At 46.6% G+C, this 21,828-nt stretch overlaps 1 protein-coding gene across 1 annotated transcript; it reads right to left on the bottom strand.

Moving 5' to 3' along the window:
• Positions 1-3,376: 3,376 nt before the first annotated feature.
• Positions 3,377-21,562, bottom strand: trmu (tRNA 5-methylaminomethyl-2-thiouridylate methyltransferase; the record flags this gene model as incomplete). Its single annotated transcript, XM_084339317.1, has 11 exons — positions 3,377-3,526; positions 4,949-5,031; positions 9,857-10,001; positions 10,432-10,532; positions 11,354-11,420; positions 12,998-13,051; positions 13,965-14,137; positions 15,513-15,635; positions 17,618-17,724; positions 19,200-19,365; positions 21,481-21,562. The coding sequence occupies 11 exons, from the start codon at positions 21,560-21,562 to the stop codon at positions 3,377-3,379; spliced, it is 1,251 nt and encodes a 416-aa protein (XP_084195443.1).
• Between the last annotated feature and the right edge of the window lie 266 nt (positions 21,563-21,828).

Below are 21,828 nucleotides of genomic sequence, written 5' to 3'. Positions count from 1 at the left end.
CCTTGCTGTGGATCCTGCGGTCCGTTGGTGACAAGTTTGATTCCCTTCAATTTTTTTTTTTTTTTTTTTAACGTGCATTCTTTCGCCGGTTAAGTTTAGGCATGTTAACTTTAAGCATTGTTTCGGAGTTGGTTAAGGTTAGCAGGGTTAAGTTTAGGCGCTGTTAAGGAGCTGGTTAAGGTTAGAGTTTGTCTTAGAGAATGGCAATAGACAGCCTATTTCCGCGTTGCAGCGGTCACATGGGCGTAGTGGCCAATCAGAGAAACGCTGAACGCAAGTTGGTTGCCAAAAATATTCACGCGGCCAGGTGAGGCCATTTTAACCCTTGCACTACCACCCTACAGAAAGTTAACCTTTCACTACCACACTACAGACAGGTTAACAGTCTGTATAGTGTGGTAGTGAAAGGGTTAACCTTCTGGAGTGTGGGTGTGTGAAAGGGTTAACCCTTTGTCGTGTGGTAGTGAAAGGGTTAACCCTACGAAGGCTCACAAGGAGCACCTGGATCAACCGGCCACTGGAAGAGTCCATATTAATTTCCAATAGAGCCGAGCGAGCGAGCGAGCAGGGAGACCCGGCAGACGTCGTCCCCAGGAAGAGGTTCACTTTGGCGGGTCGTCGTTGTTCCGTCGACAGCCACTACCGACGTGACGGCCGTGAATAAACATGTGACCAAACTGGAGAAGGTGATGACGGCAGTTCAACGTGGTGAGACTTCACAAGACTTCACTACCAAGGAGTCTCTCTCCAGTCTCTCCCAGTCTCTCCCAGTCTCTCCCAGTCGCTCCCAGTCTCTCCCAGTCTCTCCAGTCTCTCCAGTCTCTCCAGTCTCTCCCAGTCTCTCCCAACACACCTTGGTGGCAATACTTTAAAATCGCAACGTTTGCAGCTCCGGGGTTGTCACCAGCTTGGCTGGCCGTTCACACTAATACAATTGGCTGTATTAGAGGGTGGGAGAAGCTGGCGGGGTGGGTCCGGGTCGTTGTAAACAGCGACTCCTACAGTTCGGTCGGGGCGCCTGCTAAGCGCGGATAGGATCTAAGGGGGGTAGTGTGATCCTTCCACACGTTACACCCTCTCAGTGAGAGTCCGCGCTGCCAGGTGAAAAGAAGCGGTTGATTGGCTGGACGTGTGTCGGAGGAAGCACGTGATAGCCTCCACTCTCCCAGACCGACTGTGGGGGGTAAGTGCGCAGCGACCAGGAAGGGGATTGGGAATTGGCATAACGACTAACATTGGGATGGGAGAAAATCGGAGGAAAATGGAGGGGAAAAAATATAAAAAAATTAAATAAAAAAAATCGAAACGTTTGTCCCGTCTGTCCCGTCAACCTGTGATTGGTTGTCGTACATTCGGGTGAATAAAAGGAGCACATAATGAAAAAAGGGCCGATTCACTGGTGGAATGGATTTGCCTGATGTGCCGTCATGGGAACGAAGATTAGGTTGGTGAGAGGTTAATATCGGTACATTTTGAGTTTATAGCCTAGCAGCCCTACTCTCACACCACCACGTATGATATCAGACTATATGAGAACAGAACGACCATTAACCGAGATGCTTGCTGTGTGTACGTGATGTACAGTAGATGCTTGCTGTGTGTACGTGATGTACAGTAGATGCTTGCTGTGTGTACGTGATGTACAGTAGATGCTTGCTGTGTGTACGTGATGTACAGTAGATGCTTGCTGTGTGTACGTGATGTACAGTAGATGCTTGCTGTGTGTACGTGATGTACAGTAGATGCTTGCTGTGTGTACGTGATGTACAGTAGATGCTTGCTGTGTGTACGTGATGTACAGTAGATGCTTGCTGTGTGTACGTGATGTACAGTAGATGCTTGCTGTGTGTACGTGATGTACAGTAGATGCTTGCTGTGTGTACGTGATGTACAGTAGATGCTTGCTGTGTGTACGTGATGTTAAGTGTTGGCAGGTGTGTAATGTTTAGGGCTGTCTTAAATACTTCGATGGGCATGGGATTCGAATATGAAAAAAAAAATCGATTATGTAAAAAAAAAATATATATATATATATATTTAATATATGCTATATATGATTTTTTTTTTTTTTGTGTGCAAAATCAACTCTGCCTCTCTTTGTTAACTACAGCAAGCAATGCTGTTTGTTATTTAAGATGAGGTCGGACTCGGCACTGACAGATTTGTGTTCATTGTGCTGCTTTTATAAAGCCTCAAATGACGGCTTACAATATTGCATGAAAGCAAAGTGTTTAGTTTGTCTAAGATTTAAAAAGGTTTAAACTTTACAGCACTGACAAAGTTGAACAAAGTGCTGTACAAGTCCCACAACATAAAAAAAAAATTTAAATACATTTTTTTTTCGAAGCTTCGAATTAAAATCGAATCTCGGCCCCGAAGCTTTGAATTCCAAGGTCAGCCCTAGAAGGTCTGCCCTAGTTATGTTGTAGCTGTCTTAGCCTCATTACAGATCTGCCATCTCCCAGGGTCTGACAGGACTCAGGAGACTAACGGGCCTCTCAGGTTGGTGGTTTGGGCGTCTGGTCTGGCAGGAGACTAACGAGCCTCTCAGTCTGGTGGTTTGGGCGTCTGGTCTGGCAGGAGACTAACGAGCGTCTCAGGTTGGTGGTTTGGGCGTCTGGTCTGGCAGGAGACTAACGGGCCTCTCAGTTTGGTGGTTTGGGCGTCTGGTCTGGCAGGAGACTAACGGGCCTCTCAGTTTGGTGGTTTGGGCGTCTGGTCTGGCAGGAGACTAACAGCCTCTCAGGTTGGTGGTTTGGGCGTCTGGTCTGGCAGGAGACTAACAGCCTCTCAGGTTGGTGGTTTGGGCGTCTGGTCTGGCAGGAGACTAACGGGCCTCTCAGGTTGGTGGTTTGGGCGTCTGGTCAGGCAGGAGGCTAACGAGCCTCTCAGTCTGGTGGTTTGGGCGTCTGGTCTGGCAGGAGGAGACTAACGGGCCTCTCAGGTTGGTGGTTTGGGCGTCTGGTCTGGCAGGAGGCTAACGAGCCTCTCAGTCTGGTGGTTTGGGCGTCTGGTCTGGCAGGAGACTAACGGGCCTCTCAGTTTGGTGGTTTGGGCGTCTGGTCTGGCAGGAGGCTAACGGGCCTCTCAGGTTGGTGGTTTGGGCGTCTGGTCTGGCAGGAGACTAACAGGCCTCTCAGTTTGGTGGTTTGGGCGTCTGGTCTGGCAGGAGGCTAACAGGCGTCTCAGGTTGGTGGTTTGGGCGTCTGGTCTGGCAGGAGGCTAACGGGCCTCTCAGGTTGGTGGTTTGGGCGTCTGGTCTGGCAGGAGGCTAACGAGCCTCTCAGTTTGGTGGTTTGGGCGTCTGGTCTGGCAGGAGACTAACGGGCCTCTCAGTTTGGTGGTTTGGGCGTCTGGCAGGAGACTAACGAGCCTCTCAGTTTGGTGGTTTGGGCGTGTGCTGCTCCTTGTCCCGCAAGGCCGCGCTCATCCGCTCTCGTCCCTGCTGGAGTGTGTGTTCGCTGGGGCCCACGCTCACTATCTTCCCACTGCCCAGGCACTCGTCCCCTTTGTAGAGCACAGCAAACTGAGGGGGAGGGGAGAGGAGAGAGAGAGGGAGAGAGAGAGGGAGGGGGAGAGAGGGAGAGAGGGGGGGGAGAGGGAGAGAGAGAGGAGAGAGAGGGAGGGAGAGAGAGAGAGGGAGAGAGAGGGAGTGAGAGAGGGAGTGATAGGGAGGGGGAGAGGGAGAGAGAGAGAGAGAGAGAGAGAGAGGGAGGGAGAGAGAGGGAGTGAGAGAGGGTGGGAGAGTGAGAGAAAGAGAGGAGAGAGAGAGAGGGAGAGAGAGAGGAGAGAGTGAGAGGGAGAGAGAGGGAGTGAGAGGGAGGGAGAGAGAGGGAGAGAGAGGGAGGGAGAGAGAGAGTGAGAGAGAGAGGAGAGAGAGGGAGGGAGAGAGAGGGAGGAAGGGAGGGAGAGAGAGGGAGTGAGAGAGGGTGGGAGAGTGAGAGAGAGAGAGAGGAGAGAGAGAGAGGAGAGAGGGAGAGAGAGAGGAGAGAGTGAGAGGGAGGGAGAGAGAGGGAGTGAGAGGGAGGGAGAGAGAGGGAGAGAGAGGGAGAGAGAGAGTGAGAGAGAGAGGAGAGAGAGGGATGGAGAGTTCAGGGCTGAGAAACACAGGCAGCGTTCAGATCCAAATGAGGACATTCCCTCATTAATTAGCAGCACATTCCTGCACTTAACCCTGGTGACACTTAGATCTCATTACTATATTCACAATATGAATATGCTTTTTACAGGTGTGTAATATACAGTGTATATACAGTAATAAAACATGTGATTTAATGGAATATATATAACAAAGCTACGGAGTAAATATGTTAATCTGATGTATGTACAGTATTATTATGTACAGTGATACAAGTATAGATATACTAGGGTAGTAAGCCATACCAGCCAGGGGTATAACTAATAAGAGTAGGTATGTGATCTATACAGATATAGATATAGTGCATACAGCACGTCAAATGCAGAGTGGGTACAGTATGTATACAGGTATGTAAACAGGAATATATGCAGATATATCCACATGGATATAGATACATATATATGGTATATACAGTGTTATTGTACATGGCTATCATACAGAGTTATATGGGTCGACTATAGTTTGAGGTAGATAGTTATGATTACAGTGCAAGGCAGTAGATCGGTATAGATTGAGTAAATGCAGCCTGATCACCTTTAAATGGTATAAGTTATGGATATGAACAGACAAGAGATGAACTTTAAATTAAGAAATTCAGAGCATCAAAGCTAGCGTCCTTCACGAGAGAGAGAGAGAGAGAGAGAGAGAGAGAGAGAGAGAGAGAGAGAGAGAGAGACAGAGACAGAGACAGAGACAGAGAGAGAGAGAGAGAGACAGAGACAGAGAGAGAGAGAGAGAGAGAGAGAGAGAGAGAGAGAGAGAGAGAGAGAGAGAGAGAGAGAGAGAGAGAGAGAGAGAGAGAGATGTTACCTGCCCGGGTGTGAGAGCTCTGATTGGCTGGGAGAGCATGATCCACACGGAGCCGTCCATGTTGAGGGTCACCGTGCAGGGAGCTGGGGAGGCGGAGCACACAGCAACCGTGTCACTACTGGTGGTGGTGGCCTGACGTGTCACACCCACGGAGCGTACACAAGCCAGCTAGCCACAGGGCTGACGTGTCACACCCACGGAGCGTACACAAGCCAGCTAGCCACAGGGCTGACGTGTCACACCCATGGGACGTACACAAGCCAGCTAGCCACAGGGCTGACGCGTCAGACACACGGAACGTACACAAGCCAGCTAGCCACAGGGCTGACGTGTCAGACACACGGAACGTACACAAGCCAGCTAGCCACAGGGCTGACGCGTCAGACACACGGAACGTACACAAGCCAGCTAGCCACAGGGCTGACGCGTCAGACACACGGAACGTACACAAGCCAGCTAGCCACAGGGCTGACGCGTCAGACACACAGAACGTACACAAGCCAGCTAGCCACAGGGCTGACGTGTCAGACTACACGGAACGTACACAAGCCAGCTAGCCACAGGGCTGACGCGTCAGACTACACGGAACCTACACAAGCCAGCTAGCCACAGGGCTGACGTGTCACACCCACGGAACGTACACAAGCCAGCTAGCCACAGGGCTGACGTGTCACACCCACGGAACGTACACAAGCCAGCTAGCCACAGGGCTGACGCGTCAGACACACGGAACGTACACAAGCCAGCTAGCCACAGGGCTGACGTGTCAGACACACGGAACGTACACAAGCCAGCTAGCCACAGGGCTGACGTGTCACACCCACGGAACGTACACAAGCCAGCTAGCCACAGGGCTGACGCGTCAGACACACGGAACGTACACAAGCCAGCTAGCCACAGGGCTGACGTGTCAGACTACACGGAACGTACACAAGCCAGCTAGCCACAGGGCTGACGTGTCAGACTACATGGAACGTACACAAGCCAGCTAGCCACAGGGCTGAAGTGTCACACCCACGGAACGTACACAAGCCAGCTAGCCACAGGGCTGACGTGTCACACCCACGGAACGTACACAAGCCACCTAGCCACAGGGCTGACGCGTCAGACACACGGAACGTACACAAGCCAGCTAGCCACAGGGCTGACGCGTCAGACTACACGGAACGTACACAAGCCAGCTAGCCACAGGGCTGACGCGTCAGACACACGGAACGTACACAAGCCAGCTAGCCACAGGGCTGACGCGTCAGACACACGGAACGTACACAAGCCAGCTAGCCACAGGGCTGACGCGTCAGACACACGGAACGTACACAAGCCAGCTAGCCACAGGGCTGACGCGTCAGACTACACGGAACGTACACAAGCCAGCTCAAGTTCAAGTTTCTTTAATAGTTGTCATACAGAAGTACAGAATACTTTTGTACAAAATGCTTCTTACTGTTGCGCTCCAGAGACTGTGCATGACAAGATAAGTATGAAATAAAAACATAGTAAAAATTAGAAGAAAAAAAAAAGAGGTCACAGTGTTCAGTTTAGACATATGTACAATGTTCGTAGACGTAGTTACCATACAATATACAATACTGTGCAGTGTACTAATATACAATACTATATAGTGCAAGGCATAAATGGACGAGGTGCAGTTTAGGTACAATTCACAGTAGGTGTACGAGTTGTAGTGCAAATCCTTTATCAATAAATATAAAGTGTAAGTGTGTTTGTGTGATCTAAAGTGTGGAGAGTGGGTGCTGCAGTGTGTTGTTTGTTTGAGTGAGTGTGTGTGTGCGTGTGGGTGTGTGTGCTGTGTGCATTTGATGGTTGTTGCATAGTGATTATTGTTCGTTTAGCGATTATTGTTCGTTTAGCAGCCTGATGGCCTGGGGATAGAAGCTCCTTCTGAGTCTTTCTGTGCTCGCCATAAGACTCCGGTATCGCTTGCCTGACGGCAGCAGTTCAAAGAGGCAGTTGTTCGGGTGGCTCGAGTCCTTAATAATTCTCTTAGCCTTCCCCTTGCACCGCTTGTTGTAAATGTTCTGGAGGGTGGGAAGCCCCCCTCTAATTGTGCGTTCGGCTGAACGTGTCACTCTTTGTAGTCTGCTACGGTCTTGTGCAGTGCTATTCCCAAACCAGGAGGTGATGTTGCCGGTCAGGATGCTCTCTATTGTACATGAGTAGAAGTTCCTAAGGATCTTCTGACTGACTTGGAACTTCCTTAGGCGCCTGAGGAAGTAGAGGCGTTGTCGTGCCTTCTTCACAACACTGTCAATGTGTGTGGTCCATGTCAAGTCCTCGGATATGTGGGCTCCGAGGTACTTGAAACTGTTCACTCTCTCAGCTAGCCACAGGGCTGACGCGTCAGACTACACAGAACGTACACCAGCCAGCTAGCCACAGGGCTGACGTGTCAGACTACATGGAACGTACACAAGCCAGCTAGCCACAGGGCTGACGTGTCAGACACACGGAACGTACACAAGCCAGCTAGCCACAGGGCTGACGTGTCAGACACACGGAACGTACACAAGCCAGCTAGCCACAGGGCTGACGTGTCAGACACACGGAACGTACACAAGCCAGCTAGCCACAGGGCTGACGTGTCACACCCACGGAACGTACACAAGCCAGCTAGCCACAGGGCTGACGTGTCAGACTACACGGAACGTACACAAGCCAGCTAGCCACAGGGCTGACGTGTCAGACTACACGGAACGTACACAAGCCAGCTAGCCACAGGGCTGACGCGTCAGACTACACGGAACGTACACAAGCCAGCTAGCCACAGGGCTGACGTGTCAGACTACACGGAACGTACACAAGCCAGCTAGCCACAGGGCTGACGTGTCAGGCCCATGGAACGTACACAAGCCAGCTAGCCACAGGGCTGACGCGTCAGACACACGGAACGTACACAAGCCAGCTAGCCACAGGGCTGACGCGTCAGACTACACAGAACGTACACAAGCCAGCTAGCCACAGGGCTGACGCGTCAGACTACACAGAACGTACACAAGCCAGCTAGCCACAGGGCTGACGCGTCAGACTACACAGAACGTACACAAGCCAGCTAGCCACAGGGCTGACGTGTCAGACACACGGAACGTACACAAGCCAGCTAGCCACAGGGCTGACGTGTCAGACTACACAGAACGTACACAAGCCAGCTAGCCACAGGGCTGACGCGTCAGACTACACAGAACGTACACAAGCCAGCTAGCCACAGGGCTGACGCGTCAGACTACACAGAACGTACACAAGCCAGCTAGCCACAGGGCTGAGGCGTCAGACTACACGGAACGTACACAAGCCAGCTAGCCACAGGGCTGAGGCGTCAGACCCACAGAACGTACACAAGCCAGCTAGCCACAGGGCTGAGGCGTCAGACCCACAGAACGTACACAAGCCAGCTAGCCACAGGGCTGAGGCGTCAGACCCACAGAACGTACACAAGCCAGCTAGCCACAGGGCTGACGTGTCAGACACACGGAACGTACACAAGCCAGCTAGCCACAGGGCTGACGCGTCAGACACACGGAACGTACACAAGCCAGCTAGCCACAGGGCCTAACAAAATTAATAGTTGGTTTCCTGTTGGTTGTCAGTTTGGCCATGGGTAGGTAGGGAATTTATTTTATTTTATTTTTTTATTTTATTCTTTCCCACGGCGACTATGGATAGGGAATTTCTTTATTTAATTAAAATGTTCACAACAACATGGATGCATGTACTCTGCCAGCATGTTTAATATCCATAATACTAAATGTTTGACTAAGATTTCTATGAAACTTTATTAAAAAAAAAAAAAAAAAAATCTTTTTTTTTATAATTTTTTCTAAAAACTCATAAAATATATTGGGTCGCACCTAAATCGGCAGGGTCGGTCGGCAACCTGAAACCAACTATTAATTTTGTTAGGCCCAGGGCTGACGTGTCAGACACACGGAACGTACACAAGCCAGCTAGCCACAGGGCTGACGTGTCAGACTACACGGAACGTACACAAGCCAGCTAGCCACAGGGCTGACGCGTCAGACCCACAGAACGTACACAAGCCAGCTAGCCACAGCGCTGACGCGTCACACCCACGGAACGTACACAAGCCAGCTAGCCACAGGGCTGACGTGTCAGACACACGGAACGTACACAAGCCAGCTAGCCACAGGGCTGACGTGTCAGACCCACGGAACGTACACAAGCCAGCTAGCCACAGGGCTGACGTGTCAGACACACGGAACGTACACAAGCCAGCTAGCCACAGGGCTGACGTGTCAGACACACGGAACGTACACAAGCCAGCTAGCCACAGGGCTGACGTGTCACACCCACGGAACGTACACAAGCCAGCTAGCCACAGGGCTGACGCGTCAGACACACGGAACGTACACAAGCCAGCTAGCCACAGGGCTGACGTGTCAGACACACGGAACGTACACAAGCCAGCTAGCCACAGGGCTGACGCGTCAGACACACGGAACGTACACAAGCCAGCTAGCCACAGGGCTGACGCGTCAGACACACGGAACGTACACAAGCCAGCTAGCCACAGGGCTGACGCGTCAGACTACACGATTTGTTTGAAATCTAAAAGCGTCGTATTTGAGTTTGTGAGGCTTTTTATAAATATAAAACAGTTTTTCCCAAATGCAATCGCATAGAAGGACCTCTTTACATCTGCTGCTCACCAGAGATGTGCTTTCCTGAACACTTTTCAGGAAATAACAACAAATAATTGGCTTGCTTTACTTGCATTGTAACGCATGTAAATAAATACGTAGCAAAATGTGTCACGCATGAAAGAAATGGCAAGGGAAAGTAATCTACTGTAAGTACTCTGAGGGGATGGAAATAACAGGTCAACTGAAGCCTGGGAGTATTGGGGTCAAAAGGGGCCCACGCGGAACTCACTGAGGGGCATCTGGTGGATGAAGCGGAAGTGGCACTCCATCATCTGGGTCCTGACCAGCTGGGCGGGCGGGTCCACCGTCATCCAATGGAAACGATCCGTCCGCACCGTGTCACGGAACAGAGCCGGGTGATTGGTCGTCGGACCCTGAGCAGAGAGAGAGAGAGAGAGAGAGAGAGAGAGAGAGAGGCAGAGAGGCAGAGTAAATGTGAGTGGCGCAAGACCAACTTGAATGTGACTCACAAGTTACCGCGTGAGAGAGAGAGAGAGAGAGAGAGGGAGAGAGAGAGAGAGAACAGAGACAACCCCAGTACAAAAGCCTTTACATTTAATGACTCTTCAGTGCTTGTTAAGGCACGGTCCAGTCTCCGGTTCGCCAGCCAATCCCCCGAGACCGGGGTTGAAACTGAAAGGTCACGGCACCACTGGTAATGGTTACATAACATCTGACATCAGGGTGTGCCACAGAGTAAAGGGGGGGCGGGGGGGGTATTAGCAGGGATTATTGTGTGTGTGTGAGTGTGTGTGTGTGTGTGTGTGTGTGAGCGCGCTTGCGATTTAAAGACGCCTTTCTCACCACTAACACGTCCCCGGTAGCGATGTCTTTGTCCACAACAAACCAGGCATCCTTCAGGCCTCCTATCCTGGCCCTCTGGCCCAGTGTCAGAGTAAACCAGCCTGGATGAGAGGAGGGGGGGGGGGGGGGGGGGGGTACAAGCTTGCATTAGGTTGGACACACAAACTACAACATCCAGACCTACTTGGACTAACACACTATATGAGATATATATACAGGTGCAGCTCAATAAATTAGAATATTGTGGGAAAACGTTTATTTCAGTAATTAAATTCAAAAAGCAAAACTCTAATAGATTATAGATTCAATCATTACACACAAAAGTAAAATATTCCAAGCCTTTATTTGTTTTTAATTTGGATTATGGCTTACACAGCTTGTGAAAACCCCAAATTCAGTATCTCAGAAATGTTTTTATATTATACATGGAACCAATCAAAGAATATATATTTTTAATATAGAAATGTCAGCCTGTAGTTCACTCAGTACTTAGTTGGGGCTCCTTTTGCACAAATCACTGCATCAATGCGGCGAGATAAATGGACGTTTCCACGATATTCTAATTTATTGAGCTGCACCTGTATATATATGTAGGTGAAAGTCCTGTTCTAGAACACCTCTCTTGCCTCCCCGACTAGCGTTGTAAATCTGATGCCATCAGTTGCCACCCGGGCTATTACTGCTACATATAACGACGGCTAAAACGATTGAACTCGATCTGCGCGGTTGATGTTTGAGTGATTAAGAAAATGTATTCGGCAGTGCAGCTCCTTGACGGACCGTGAACCTGTTCGCCAAGTCTGAGCTAAATTGGATTAGAAATGTGATAATTGCGATCATGGACCAACACAAACATAAACACAAACACAAACATAAACACAAACACACAGTGATTACAGAATATCACTTGCGCTTCACACACCTTTATGTTTTCCCATGATCTTTCCATCCTCGATGGAGACAAAGTTCCCTGGTCTCGGCTCCAGATACTGACGACAGAAAAACGAGTATGAATACACTCTGATAATAAACCACTCTAGCCAGTGGTTTAAATAATACAAGTAGATATGTATATATATATATATAGAGAGAGAGAGAGAGAGAGAGAGAGAGAGATATATATATATATATTTTTTTTTATATTTTATATATATATATATATATAGAGAGAGAGAGAGAGAGAGAGAGAGAGAGAGAGATATATATATATATATATATTTTTTTTTTATCCACTTTTTCTCCCATTTTCTATTTTTCTCCCATCCCAATTTCGTATTTCCAATTCTCCCCTCCCCTGTCTCGAACGTTGCTAGACCATGCCTCCCACAGGTCGGTTGTAGTGAGGATAGAAGCCTTGCATCACGTGTCCCCTCCGGTACACAAGGAGGCAGCTGTCGCATCTTGTCACCTGAACAGCGCGATCTCTCAGCGGCGAGGAGTAACGCGTGGGAGGCTCATGCTGCCCCCGTTACTTCCTGATTCTGCTGTACAGGCGTCACCAACCGACCTGTAGGAGTCGCTGTCCACAACGTCCGATCCCCACCCACCGGCTTTCCCACCCCCTAACACTGCCAATTGTGTTAGTATGAACGACCGGCCAAGCCGGTAACAACGCCGAGAGCTGGGCTCGAACCCAGCATCTCCTGCGTTAGTGGTGAGCGCCTTGCCCACTGTGCCACTCAGCTGCCCTATATATATATAGATATACAGTAGATATATGTCTATACAGTGTTATGTAATAGATTCTAGGTTGGATATAGGTAGTGTAATGAATGTAGGTATGAGTACAGTGCAAGGCAATGTAGGCAGTAGATAAGTATGGATTTGAGTATAAAATTCAAGGTTCAAGGAGTAGGTTGAGTGGGGGGTGCGGTCACATGAAATGTGAAAGGTAATATGAAAGGTATTCCATACTATAGTCTACCCATATGACTCTGTATGATAGCATGTACAATAGTGCTGTATACCGCATATACATTTATATTTACCGCATATACTGTATATCCATCTGTCTGAATATACCTGCATAATAATCCTTCTATATACCTACTTATACACCTGCATATAACCCATATAACTCTGTATGATAGGATGTGCAATAATTCTGTAGATACTGTATACGTATATGTATTCTTATCGTATATATCTCTATCCATATCTAAGTCTGTACATACAGGCATATAATCCTTTTTACATATCTGTAGATAGTGATACTATATCTATATCTGTACCCCTTACTAGTTACGCTGCTGGCCAGTATGAATTACTACCAGTGTATTTATACCTGTATCACTGTACATATTAATACTACAACTCTGTGTACATACATCTGAGTAGCACTATTACTCAGTAGTATTCATTTATATATTTTATACCTTTAATCACCTGTACATTTTATATTACTAGTGGACTTTACTGTTACATTTGCACTCTGGTTGGATGCCAAACCTCTTTTCGTTGTACTGTACTCGTGCTGTAAGATGACAATACCTTTGAATCGAATCTAATCGTGTTACTCAGTAAACCGTTGTACAGTATGTTTCACTTGGCCAGCATCACGGCTCACCTCCAGAATGAAGTCTTCAAACTTCCTCTCTCCGATGAAGCAGATTCCCATGCTCTGGAAACACACACAAGAGATTTTAATGGAATTGCATTGACGGGGGGGACAGCTTGGGCCCATTAAGTGTATTTACAGTCAGCTATTGATATATAATCAAACACAGCAACGGGGAACACATGACGTCTGGGTATTGTCTGTTTGAAAGGTTTTCAATGCCAATAATACCGATGCCTTGCATTCGATACCAATACCAGCGGGTGGTATTGATTTGATTCAATCAATACCTTGATGGTATTGGACTTTCAATACCTGGCGCTAACTCTACATTAATATATATATTTTTTTTCATGAATCTTATTTATTGATGTTTTTAAAAAGAAAATTAAACATATATACCCCCCCCTCCCCCCCCCCACACACACAGCCCCATCTCAATCGCCCTCCCCACCCAAGATCACCCCCCCCAATCCCAGGACACCCACCTCCCCCATATCCCAGAATGCTTGCTTGTGATTGGTCAATAGCCCCCCGACAGCGGTGAATTATTTTTCGATAACCACCGGTGATTATTGTTTTTCGCAGCTGGAGTAATCAAGCCCCACTGACACACACTGTTTCAGTGCAGCCAATCAGACACACCTGCCGGGCTGCCCGTCATAATAATAATCACTTTATTTGGGCTGACGGAGCCACAGAACAACTGCGATTTGTCAAATGAATTAGGTATATTGTTAGTAAGTTAGCCATGTAATAAGCGGGATAATGTATAGCTATACTCGGTCATCGTCGCAAAATAATTGACCTTCACTGACGTTTAAAACACCTCGCCGAGGCGGCTCGGTATTTTAAACTCCGTGTCGGTCAATTATTTTGCGACGATGACCTCGTAGCTATACATTATCCCTTACATATTGAACGATCAGCTGAGCGCGAGGAGAAGCCAGCTACAGTTCACTAACTCCTGACCGACCTCTTTCTTCTGCAGGACGTGCTGGAAGCCGGCCTCGGCGGCCATCTTCTTGACGAAGTCCTTGGTGAGCCCGGCCAGCGGGAACAGCGTGCTGCGCAGGGCGTCCTGCGACACCTGGCTGAGGAAGAACGTCTGGTCCTTGAGCAGGTCGGCCCCCCGGAACATCCTCACCGCTGGGGGGGGGGGGGGGGGCAAACCGTTTTATTGTGCTTGTATTTTATTAAGCTGAATTACATTTTTTATTTTCAATTTCGGTTGTATGGCAGTCTACGGACAACTTGTATGTGTATTGTGCTTTGTTATGTATATGTGTTGACATCATTCGTGCTCCTCGCCTTCTTGGCCAAATCACCCTTGAAAAAGAGACCTCGGTCTCAATTGGTTTTTATTTCTGGTTAAATAAAGGTTTGATTGATTGATTGAGCTTCATTTCACTATCATTTTATTCACTATAAGTTAGCCCAGTGAGGGAATGTATAAGAACAAGGTGTCTTCAGGTTTTAACAAGCTCAATTTGAGACTTTTTAAGACCTTTTTAAGACCTTTTTAATACCACTTACTTAGACAGGGCCCGCAGTATGAAATATTGATATTTTTCAAGGTATTGTATTGAAATAAGAAATGTCAGTGTCGTGACAACACTACCATAGAACAATCAATAGATTAGTCATTAGGTTAATAATCGACTAATGGAAAAGATTATCGATTAACGACCGCGGCAGAGCGGAAATAGGCTGCTGCTCCGGCGAAAGAAAGACAGGCATTCTATTGCCATGCTCTGCGACAAACTCTAACCTTAACCAACTCCCAAAGAATGCCTAAACTTAACCCTAACCTTAACCAACTCCGAAAGAATGCCTAAACTTAACCCTAACCTTAACCAACTCCGAAAGAATGCCTAAACTTAACCCTAACCAACTCCGAAAGAATGCCTAAACTTAACCGGCGACGTTTATATAGAGAGGCGATAAATTAATTAAACGTTAAAAAAAAAGAAAAATTGAAGTGATTCGAACTTGTCACCAACCTGACCGCAGGCTCCACAGCAAGCCGAGGAACGAGTTGAGCTAACCGTCGATGTTAAAACAGGGGGGATTACGAATGCATAATGCCGCGGCAGCGCTGCCACTCCGCTCTGCCGCTTCCGCGTCGCCGCGGGGGCGTGCTAGGCGAGGTCACGTGGGACGCTGAACGCAAGTAGGTTGCCTTAATGTATGAAGCACCCCGGTTCTTCAGTCACTCTTCGTCAGATCGTTAACTCAGCTACTTGGTAGTGACGTTTCAGGCCTCTCTTTAGAACTATTACTCTACAGTTTTTTCTGTGTTTTTGTGCTTCGCAAATTTTTGTGTTTCTTCTGTCTCAGGATCAGCACTGATGCCGTCCTGCCTGCCTGCCTGCCTGCCTTCTCCGATACAGACTCACCACCTCCAACCTACAGTGTCAGCCTGCACCTTGGGTCCCCACTGTCCTGGTCTTGACACTTAAGGAGACAGGAACTCTTCCCTTTTATCTTTACCTTCCTTCATTAGAGTATTATGTTTGCTTACGATTTCTGATCTCAAAGCGGTCTCTGAAGAGCGATGTGGGCGGAGCCACTTGTTTCTGTTGGAACACTTCCTCGTCCTCCTGGGATGTCCTGGCGTAGTGGCCCGTTGCCATGGCATCAGCACCTGACACAACGACAACAACATGATGACAAAACAAATATTTAAAGGTCAAGGTTTTGTGTAAAAAAAAAACACATAGATTAAATGGGAACTATCTTATAAATGGCCTTTTTCAGTGTTTAGCATTGTTTCCTAGCTATGTGGACTTATATTAATATGATCTATGTCTCTAATTCTCATATTGGCGCATTCTTCCAATTCTCCTCTCACAATATTCACCCTCACTGAACTGAGTCATCTGAAAATGTGATGATCTGTGATGTCAGAGAGACTCCGCTGCATGTTAATGTTCAGGCGGCGCAGTGGTTTAGGAGCCCAGGCTCAAAACGGCTTAAGATCTTGAGGTAGAAAAATGCTGTTTTTGAGGACTTCATTAGAAATACAAAACAATGAATTAAAAAAAATAAAAAATTACAGATCTGTTCCATAAACTCACAGGAATTGTGTAAAAGTGCCCAAATAGTGAAAGAAATAGTAAAATAGTTCCCCTTTAAAGGATAAGGCTATTGCAATTTATTTCCTATTATTGTGCAACATAGCCTACAAACAGACCAAAACAATGTATTTCTTCTACTCTCAATACTTGTCCTACTACTTAAAAGCTCTCAACCAAGAAGCCATATGTTCCCATAGCGCTTTACACTCAAGTCCATGAAAAATTACAATGCCTGTGTTCTTTGCAACAATGAATTGTGCTGCTGACCAAAGCATAGCACTGCTCTGTGACTTGTTTTAACCCTTTTTTTGAGGAGTTCTATGACATTTGGATATGAGCTACATCTGGTGATGGACCACACTTGTAAATACTGTAGGAGAAATTAATAGTTGGTTTGTATCTTTTCGTAGGCTATGTTGACAATAAGAAAAAATTACTTTCACTGACCTTATCCTTTAAAGAAACGCATTATGGGAAATTGGCTTACAGTCTTCTCCAGAGTCAGACAAGAACATATACCAATTTCCTCTGTGCGTTCAGTAGAAGGCTATCCGGCTGCAAGCTAGCCTAGCTTAGCACAAATGAATGGAAGCAAATACAGACCACTAACCTGGAAGTGGCTCATGGACAGAATAGAAGAATAGCCCCCTATAGTTTGAATGGGTTTCCAATCAGTTTTTAGTTATTGTGGGGTATACAATTTTAGCGATAGGTTAGTCTTATAATGTTTAAAATGTATGAGTGTTGTGTTATTGTCGTGTTTTTGTTGTGGCCTAACAGCCCTGGGACCATGACGGAAATAAGGGTTTTACTCTTTCTCGTGTTATCCTTTGGATCCTTGTTGTGTGTTTTTAATCCATCAATAAAATAAAATAAAATCAACCTAGCTGTTGGTAAGCCAAAAACACAACAAATCAACTTTAAGCTAGGAAAACATTAAGTGTTTTTGGCTCACATATAGAGCACAATGTTGCATGCATGTCAGTGTATATAAGCCTACTTGTAATACTGCATACTCAAAATGTTAAGTATATATCTGTAATACTACATACTCAAAATGTTCAGTGTATATCTGTAATACTACATACTCAAAATGTTCATTGTATACCTCTAATGCTATATACTCAAAATGTTCAGTGTAAACCTGTAGTACTACATACCCAAAGTCTTGATGGGTCTGTAGCTGCAAGCTAGCCTAGCTTAGCACAAATTAATGGAAGCGAATACAGACCACTAACCTAGCTGTTGGTAAGCCAAAAACACAACAAATCAACTTTAAGCTAGGAAAACATTAAGTATGTTTTTGGCTGACAATAGAGCACAATGCATGCATGTCAGTGTATATAAGCCTACTTGTAATACTGCATACTCAAAATGTTAAGTATATATCTGTAATACTACATACTCAAAATGTTCAGTGTATATCTGTAATACTACATACTCAAAATGTTCATTGTATACCTCTAATACTACATACTCAAAATGGTCAGTGTATACCTGTAATGCTATATACTCAAAATGTTCAGTGTAAACCTGTAGTACTACATACCCAAAGTCTTGATGGCGTACTGGTAGAAATGGTTGAATTTGATGTGCTTGTTGCATAGTATGTCGGGGTTCGGAGTCCTGCCCTTCTCATACTCCTTCAATAGGTTACTGCAAAGAATACGAGTGACAACTAATTTAGAAACGGGTTAGACTTTATTCACATGACACAAAGTTAAGTGTCTGAAATGGACATATCTCAAACCCCAGTTGGAGGATCAAGAAAAGAGGGAGGAGTTTGAGATGGGTCAATCCGGGGAACGATACACACATTTTCAGACTTGATATGCATTTAGATTTCGAGATCACAATTCGGTTAGGTTTCAGTTTGGTTTAGCTGAGAAAAATAAGAAATGTCTTTTCAAAGTCGTAAACAAATAAAATTAGCCTTAAACATCTAAATCTAAATTAACTATAAAGGAAAGAATCTATTGTCTGTCTGCGTGTCTGTCTGCCTCTGTATGTCTGTCCTCTGTCATTTGCATATCTCGAGAACTGTTCAACTAATTGACTTCACACGTCATGACATGTATTACTGAGGATTGGGAGTGCAGTGTCAACATCTCGCAGTTCTCAAGAATGTTGCAAGCAGCACTTCCGGGAGCGAAGCAATCAGCCCACTGCGAACGGACATGCCCTCCCAACAATGCTGCAAGCAGCAATACGTAGCCAGGCAATCGACCCATTCCGTACAGAAACATGCTCCTAACGGGCCCTGCAGTAGTTACGTTAATAGCAGTAACCAGTAACCACAATACCATACCACCAGTTGAACTGAAATCTACTTAACGTCTCCTATTTTAGTTTAAGAACACCAACCAAGGTTCTACTACAGGAAATTGTAAATAGGCCTACAGTTTTAAATTTCGATACGCTACATTGAATGTAAAGTTTTTCAAAATGGTGTATTCTGTATTGAGGTCATAATACAGCCCTAGATGGAATGGCATACTGGGCTGATACCAGGGTAAATGTGTACTATAATATCAGACTTTCCACAGTAATATAAAGCCAAATACCCAGAGCCACATGATTTTAAGTAACACGTCAGAAATAAACATTTCTGGAAATTAAGAGCAAAGGTTTGCCACAAACTTGTAGCCGCAGTTTGCGGAGACGCTCTCTGATTGGCCACTGACGTTTCTGGTCGTGTGACATGTGCGGCCAATCGTGTGACGCCTGTTTCTATCACCGGTTAAGCTTAGGCACTCTTTCGAAGTTGGTTAAGGTTAGTTTGTCTTAGAGCGTGGCGATAGAACACCAGCCCTGATTCCAAACTCTAACCGTAACCAACTTCGAAAGAGTCGCCTAAGCTTAACCAGTGATAAACTAGGCGTTAGGTAGTTTGCATGCTGTTCGAGGCGGAAATGGGCAAAGACACAGGCGTCACGCGATTGGGCGCACATGTCACATGACCAGAAACGTCAGTGGCCAATCAGAGAGCGTCTCCGCAAACTGCGGCTACGAAAACAAATCACGCATCTCTGCCCAGTTTTGCGAATCAAACTGATAATATAAAAAAAATATGTATTCCGATATGGTCGCAGATATAGCCTATCATCATGCATCCCTAAATATTCCTGTACCTAAATACTTCGTGCCAGTACTCTTTCACATAGGATACTTGATGGAAGGGGATGTCCAGAGTCTGGCACACTCTGTAGGCGTCGTCACAGTCCTTCTCTGAAGTGCACACCCCTGTCTCATCCAACGTGTCCCAGTTCTTCATGAAAACTCCAGTTACAACATATCCTAGAGGAACATTAAACAGGATTTCACAATTGCATTTATCACGCTGGATAATTGATTGAATTGATTGATTGAAAACTTTATTAACAGATTGCAGAATGGGTACAGGACGCGTGTATGCTTTTACCAACGCGTTCGTGTTTCCGGGTTCCCGTTTTGCGCTCCGATTGGCCACTGACCTACGCTATTACGCCCCCCTTTACGCTCTCGCCTGAGACGCGCTGTGAAGCACCTCTGTATTAAATGCCGGTTCATTCATGCTTTGAGGCACAATTCATGATGATGATGGTGGTCGTACTTCAGCGGGGCGAGGCGGTGGTTTCTCCCCGGCTCCGTGCACCTTGCTGCCGCCGGCTTGTCTCACATGACTCGGTCCAGCTCCAGAAGCAGCGGCCGTCTTCCGTCTGCGGTATCCTCCCTCCAGGCCCCAGAGGCGACTCGTTCTTATTATTATCCCCCATTGTTCAGGTCGACATTGTCGCACAAACACCTAGGTTTCAATCACTGAGCTGTCTGTCTGTTGTTGTGTGTCTTCGGTTCGGCTACTGTACATGGAGATGAGACCCCCCCGCCTCTCTCTCCATAATAGACGCAACCAGGCGTGCATTCTCGTGGGAAAACCCGAAACAACATTTAATAAAGATGAGTGTTAGTTGTGTTTCCCCATCTACCATCAACATAAAACCATCCACCCCGTTGGAGGAGTAGTGGGGGAGAAGAAGAGGAATATCTTTAAATAGCAAGAATTATCGACTGGCAACTCTGTGCTCGTCAGACCTGCAGCTGCTTGTACTGTATGGAGAGAGAGGCGGGGGGTCTCATCTCCATGTACAGTAGCCGAACCGAAGAAGATACACAACAACAGACAGACAGCTCAGTGATTGAAACCTACGTGTTTGTGCGACCATGTCGACCTGAACAATGGGGGATAATAATAAGAACGAGTCGCCTCTGGGGCCTGGAGGGAGGATACCGCAGACGGAAGACGGCCGCTGCTGCTGGAGCTGGACCGAGTCATGTGAGACAAGCCGGCGGCAGCAAGGTGCACGGAGCCGGGGAGAAACCACCGCCTCGCCCCGCTGAAGTACGACCACCATCATCATCATGAATTGTGCCTCAAAGCATGAATGAACCGGCATTTAATACAGAGGTGCTTCACAGCGCGTCTCAGGCGAGAGCGTAAAGGGGGGCGTAATAGCGTAGGTCAGTGGCCAATCGGAGCGCAAAACGGGAACCCGGAAACACGAACGCGTTGGTAAAAGCATAGACGCGTACAGTACAGCTCAATTATGCCACATCAATGTGGAACGCCCTACCCAAAGCTGTAAAGGAATGTGAATCACTACCCACTTTCAAAAACACTCTCAAAGAACAACTACGGGAGACTGCAATTCGAAACTGGCCCCTACAAATGTCCTAACCCAGTTGTACAGTAAATTACCAAGTATGGCTTTGTCAGTATTCCAATGTACAGTGTCCCCCCCCCCCCACCTCCAATGTACAGCCCCACCAACCCACCCCCACCCACCCACCCACCCAACCCCACCCCACCTACCCAACCTCCTCCAATGTACAGTTTCTACGTCAAATGTATATACACTCTTTTTCTGGACACTTTTTGTATCACAAACAGTACTGCATTTGCAAATCTGGTATGTCATAAATGTATAGATGTAACAGTACTGTCTATCTGTATGTCGTGTATGTCATATATGTTATGATGAATTGAAAATGGGGGACCCTGATGTAAACAAGACGAAAGTCTTTCTCTGGTCTGCATCCCCTTAACAATTGTATGTATTGAGCTGTACTGTACTGTACCCATTCTGCAATCTGTTAATAAACTTTTCAATCAATCAATACATACAATTGTTAAGGGGATGCAGACCAGAGAAAGACTTTCGTCTTAAAATAATGGAAGGTCAATTGTACATCGTGATTGTAGTTTGATTGATAGTAAAGCGACTTTATTTGATTATGATGACATGCATTTGGCATTGAGTGTCTCTAACGTTATATTTTGTATGTATTGAGCCGTACTGTATTGTACCCATTCTGCAATCTGTTAAATAAAGTTTTCATTCATTCATATGCATGCCTGGTTATTTATTTTCCTACCCCTTCTCTTCAGCAACAAGGCAGCCACGGAGCTGTCAACGCCACCGGACATCGCACAAACGACATGCCTAATAAAACCCATGTTTTCATAGATTATTCGTGTCGGAAATAAAACAATGTACTTGAGTAATTGAAGAAAGTCAAGTCAAGTCACAACTGTCCACATTGCACTGGATAGAGGCAGCCATGTTTGTGGTCCGCTTCAAAATAGTGTTCGACTAGAAACGAATCGCTGGCTCATTCATGGTACCGGTTTAGTCAATAGGGTCCAGCTGCAGCGCCGGAGAATCCGCTCACTGGGCAAGCCTGTGGCAGCCACGAGCCTACTTTCTATAGAAGCAGCTCGGA

Source organism: Notolepis coatsorum (genome assembly GCF_963971535.1).
Source record: "Notolepis coatsorum genome assembly, contig: SCAFFOLD_269, whole genome shotgun sequence".
NCBI classification, from domain to species: Eukaryota; Metazoa; Chordata; class Actinopteri; order Aulopiformes; family Paralepididae; genus Notolepis; species Notolepis coatsorum.
Note: the sequence above shows the minus strand (reverse complement) of the source record. Positions and strands in the feature narration are given on the sequence as shown.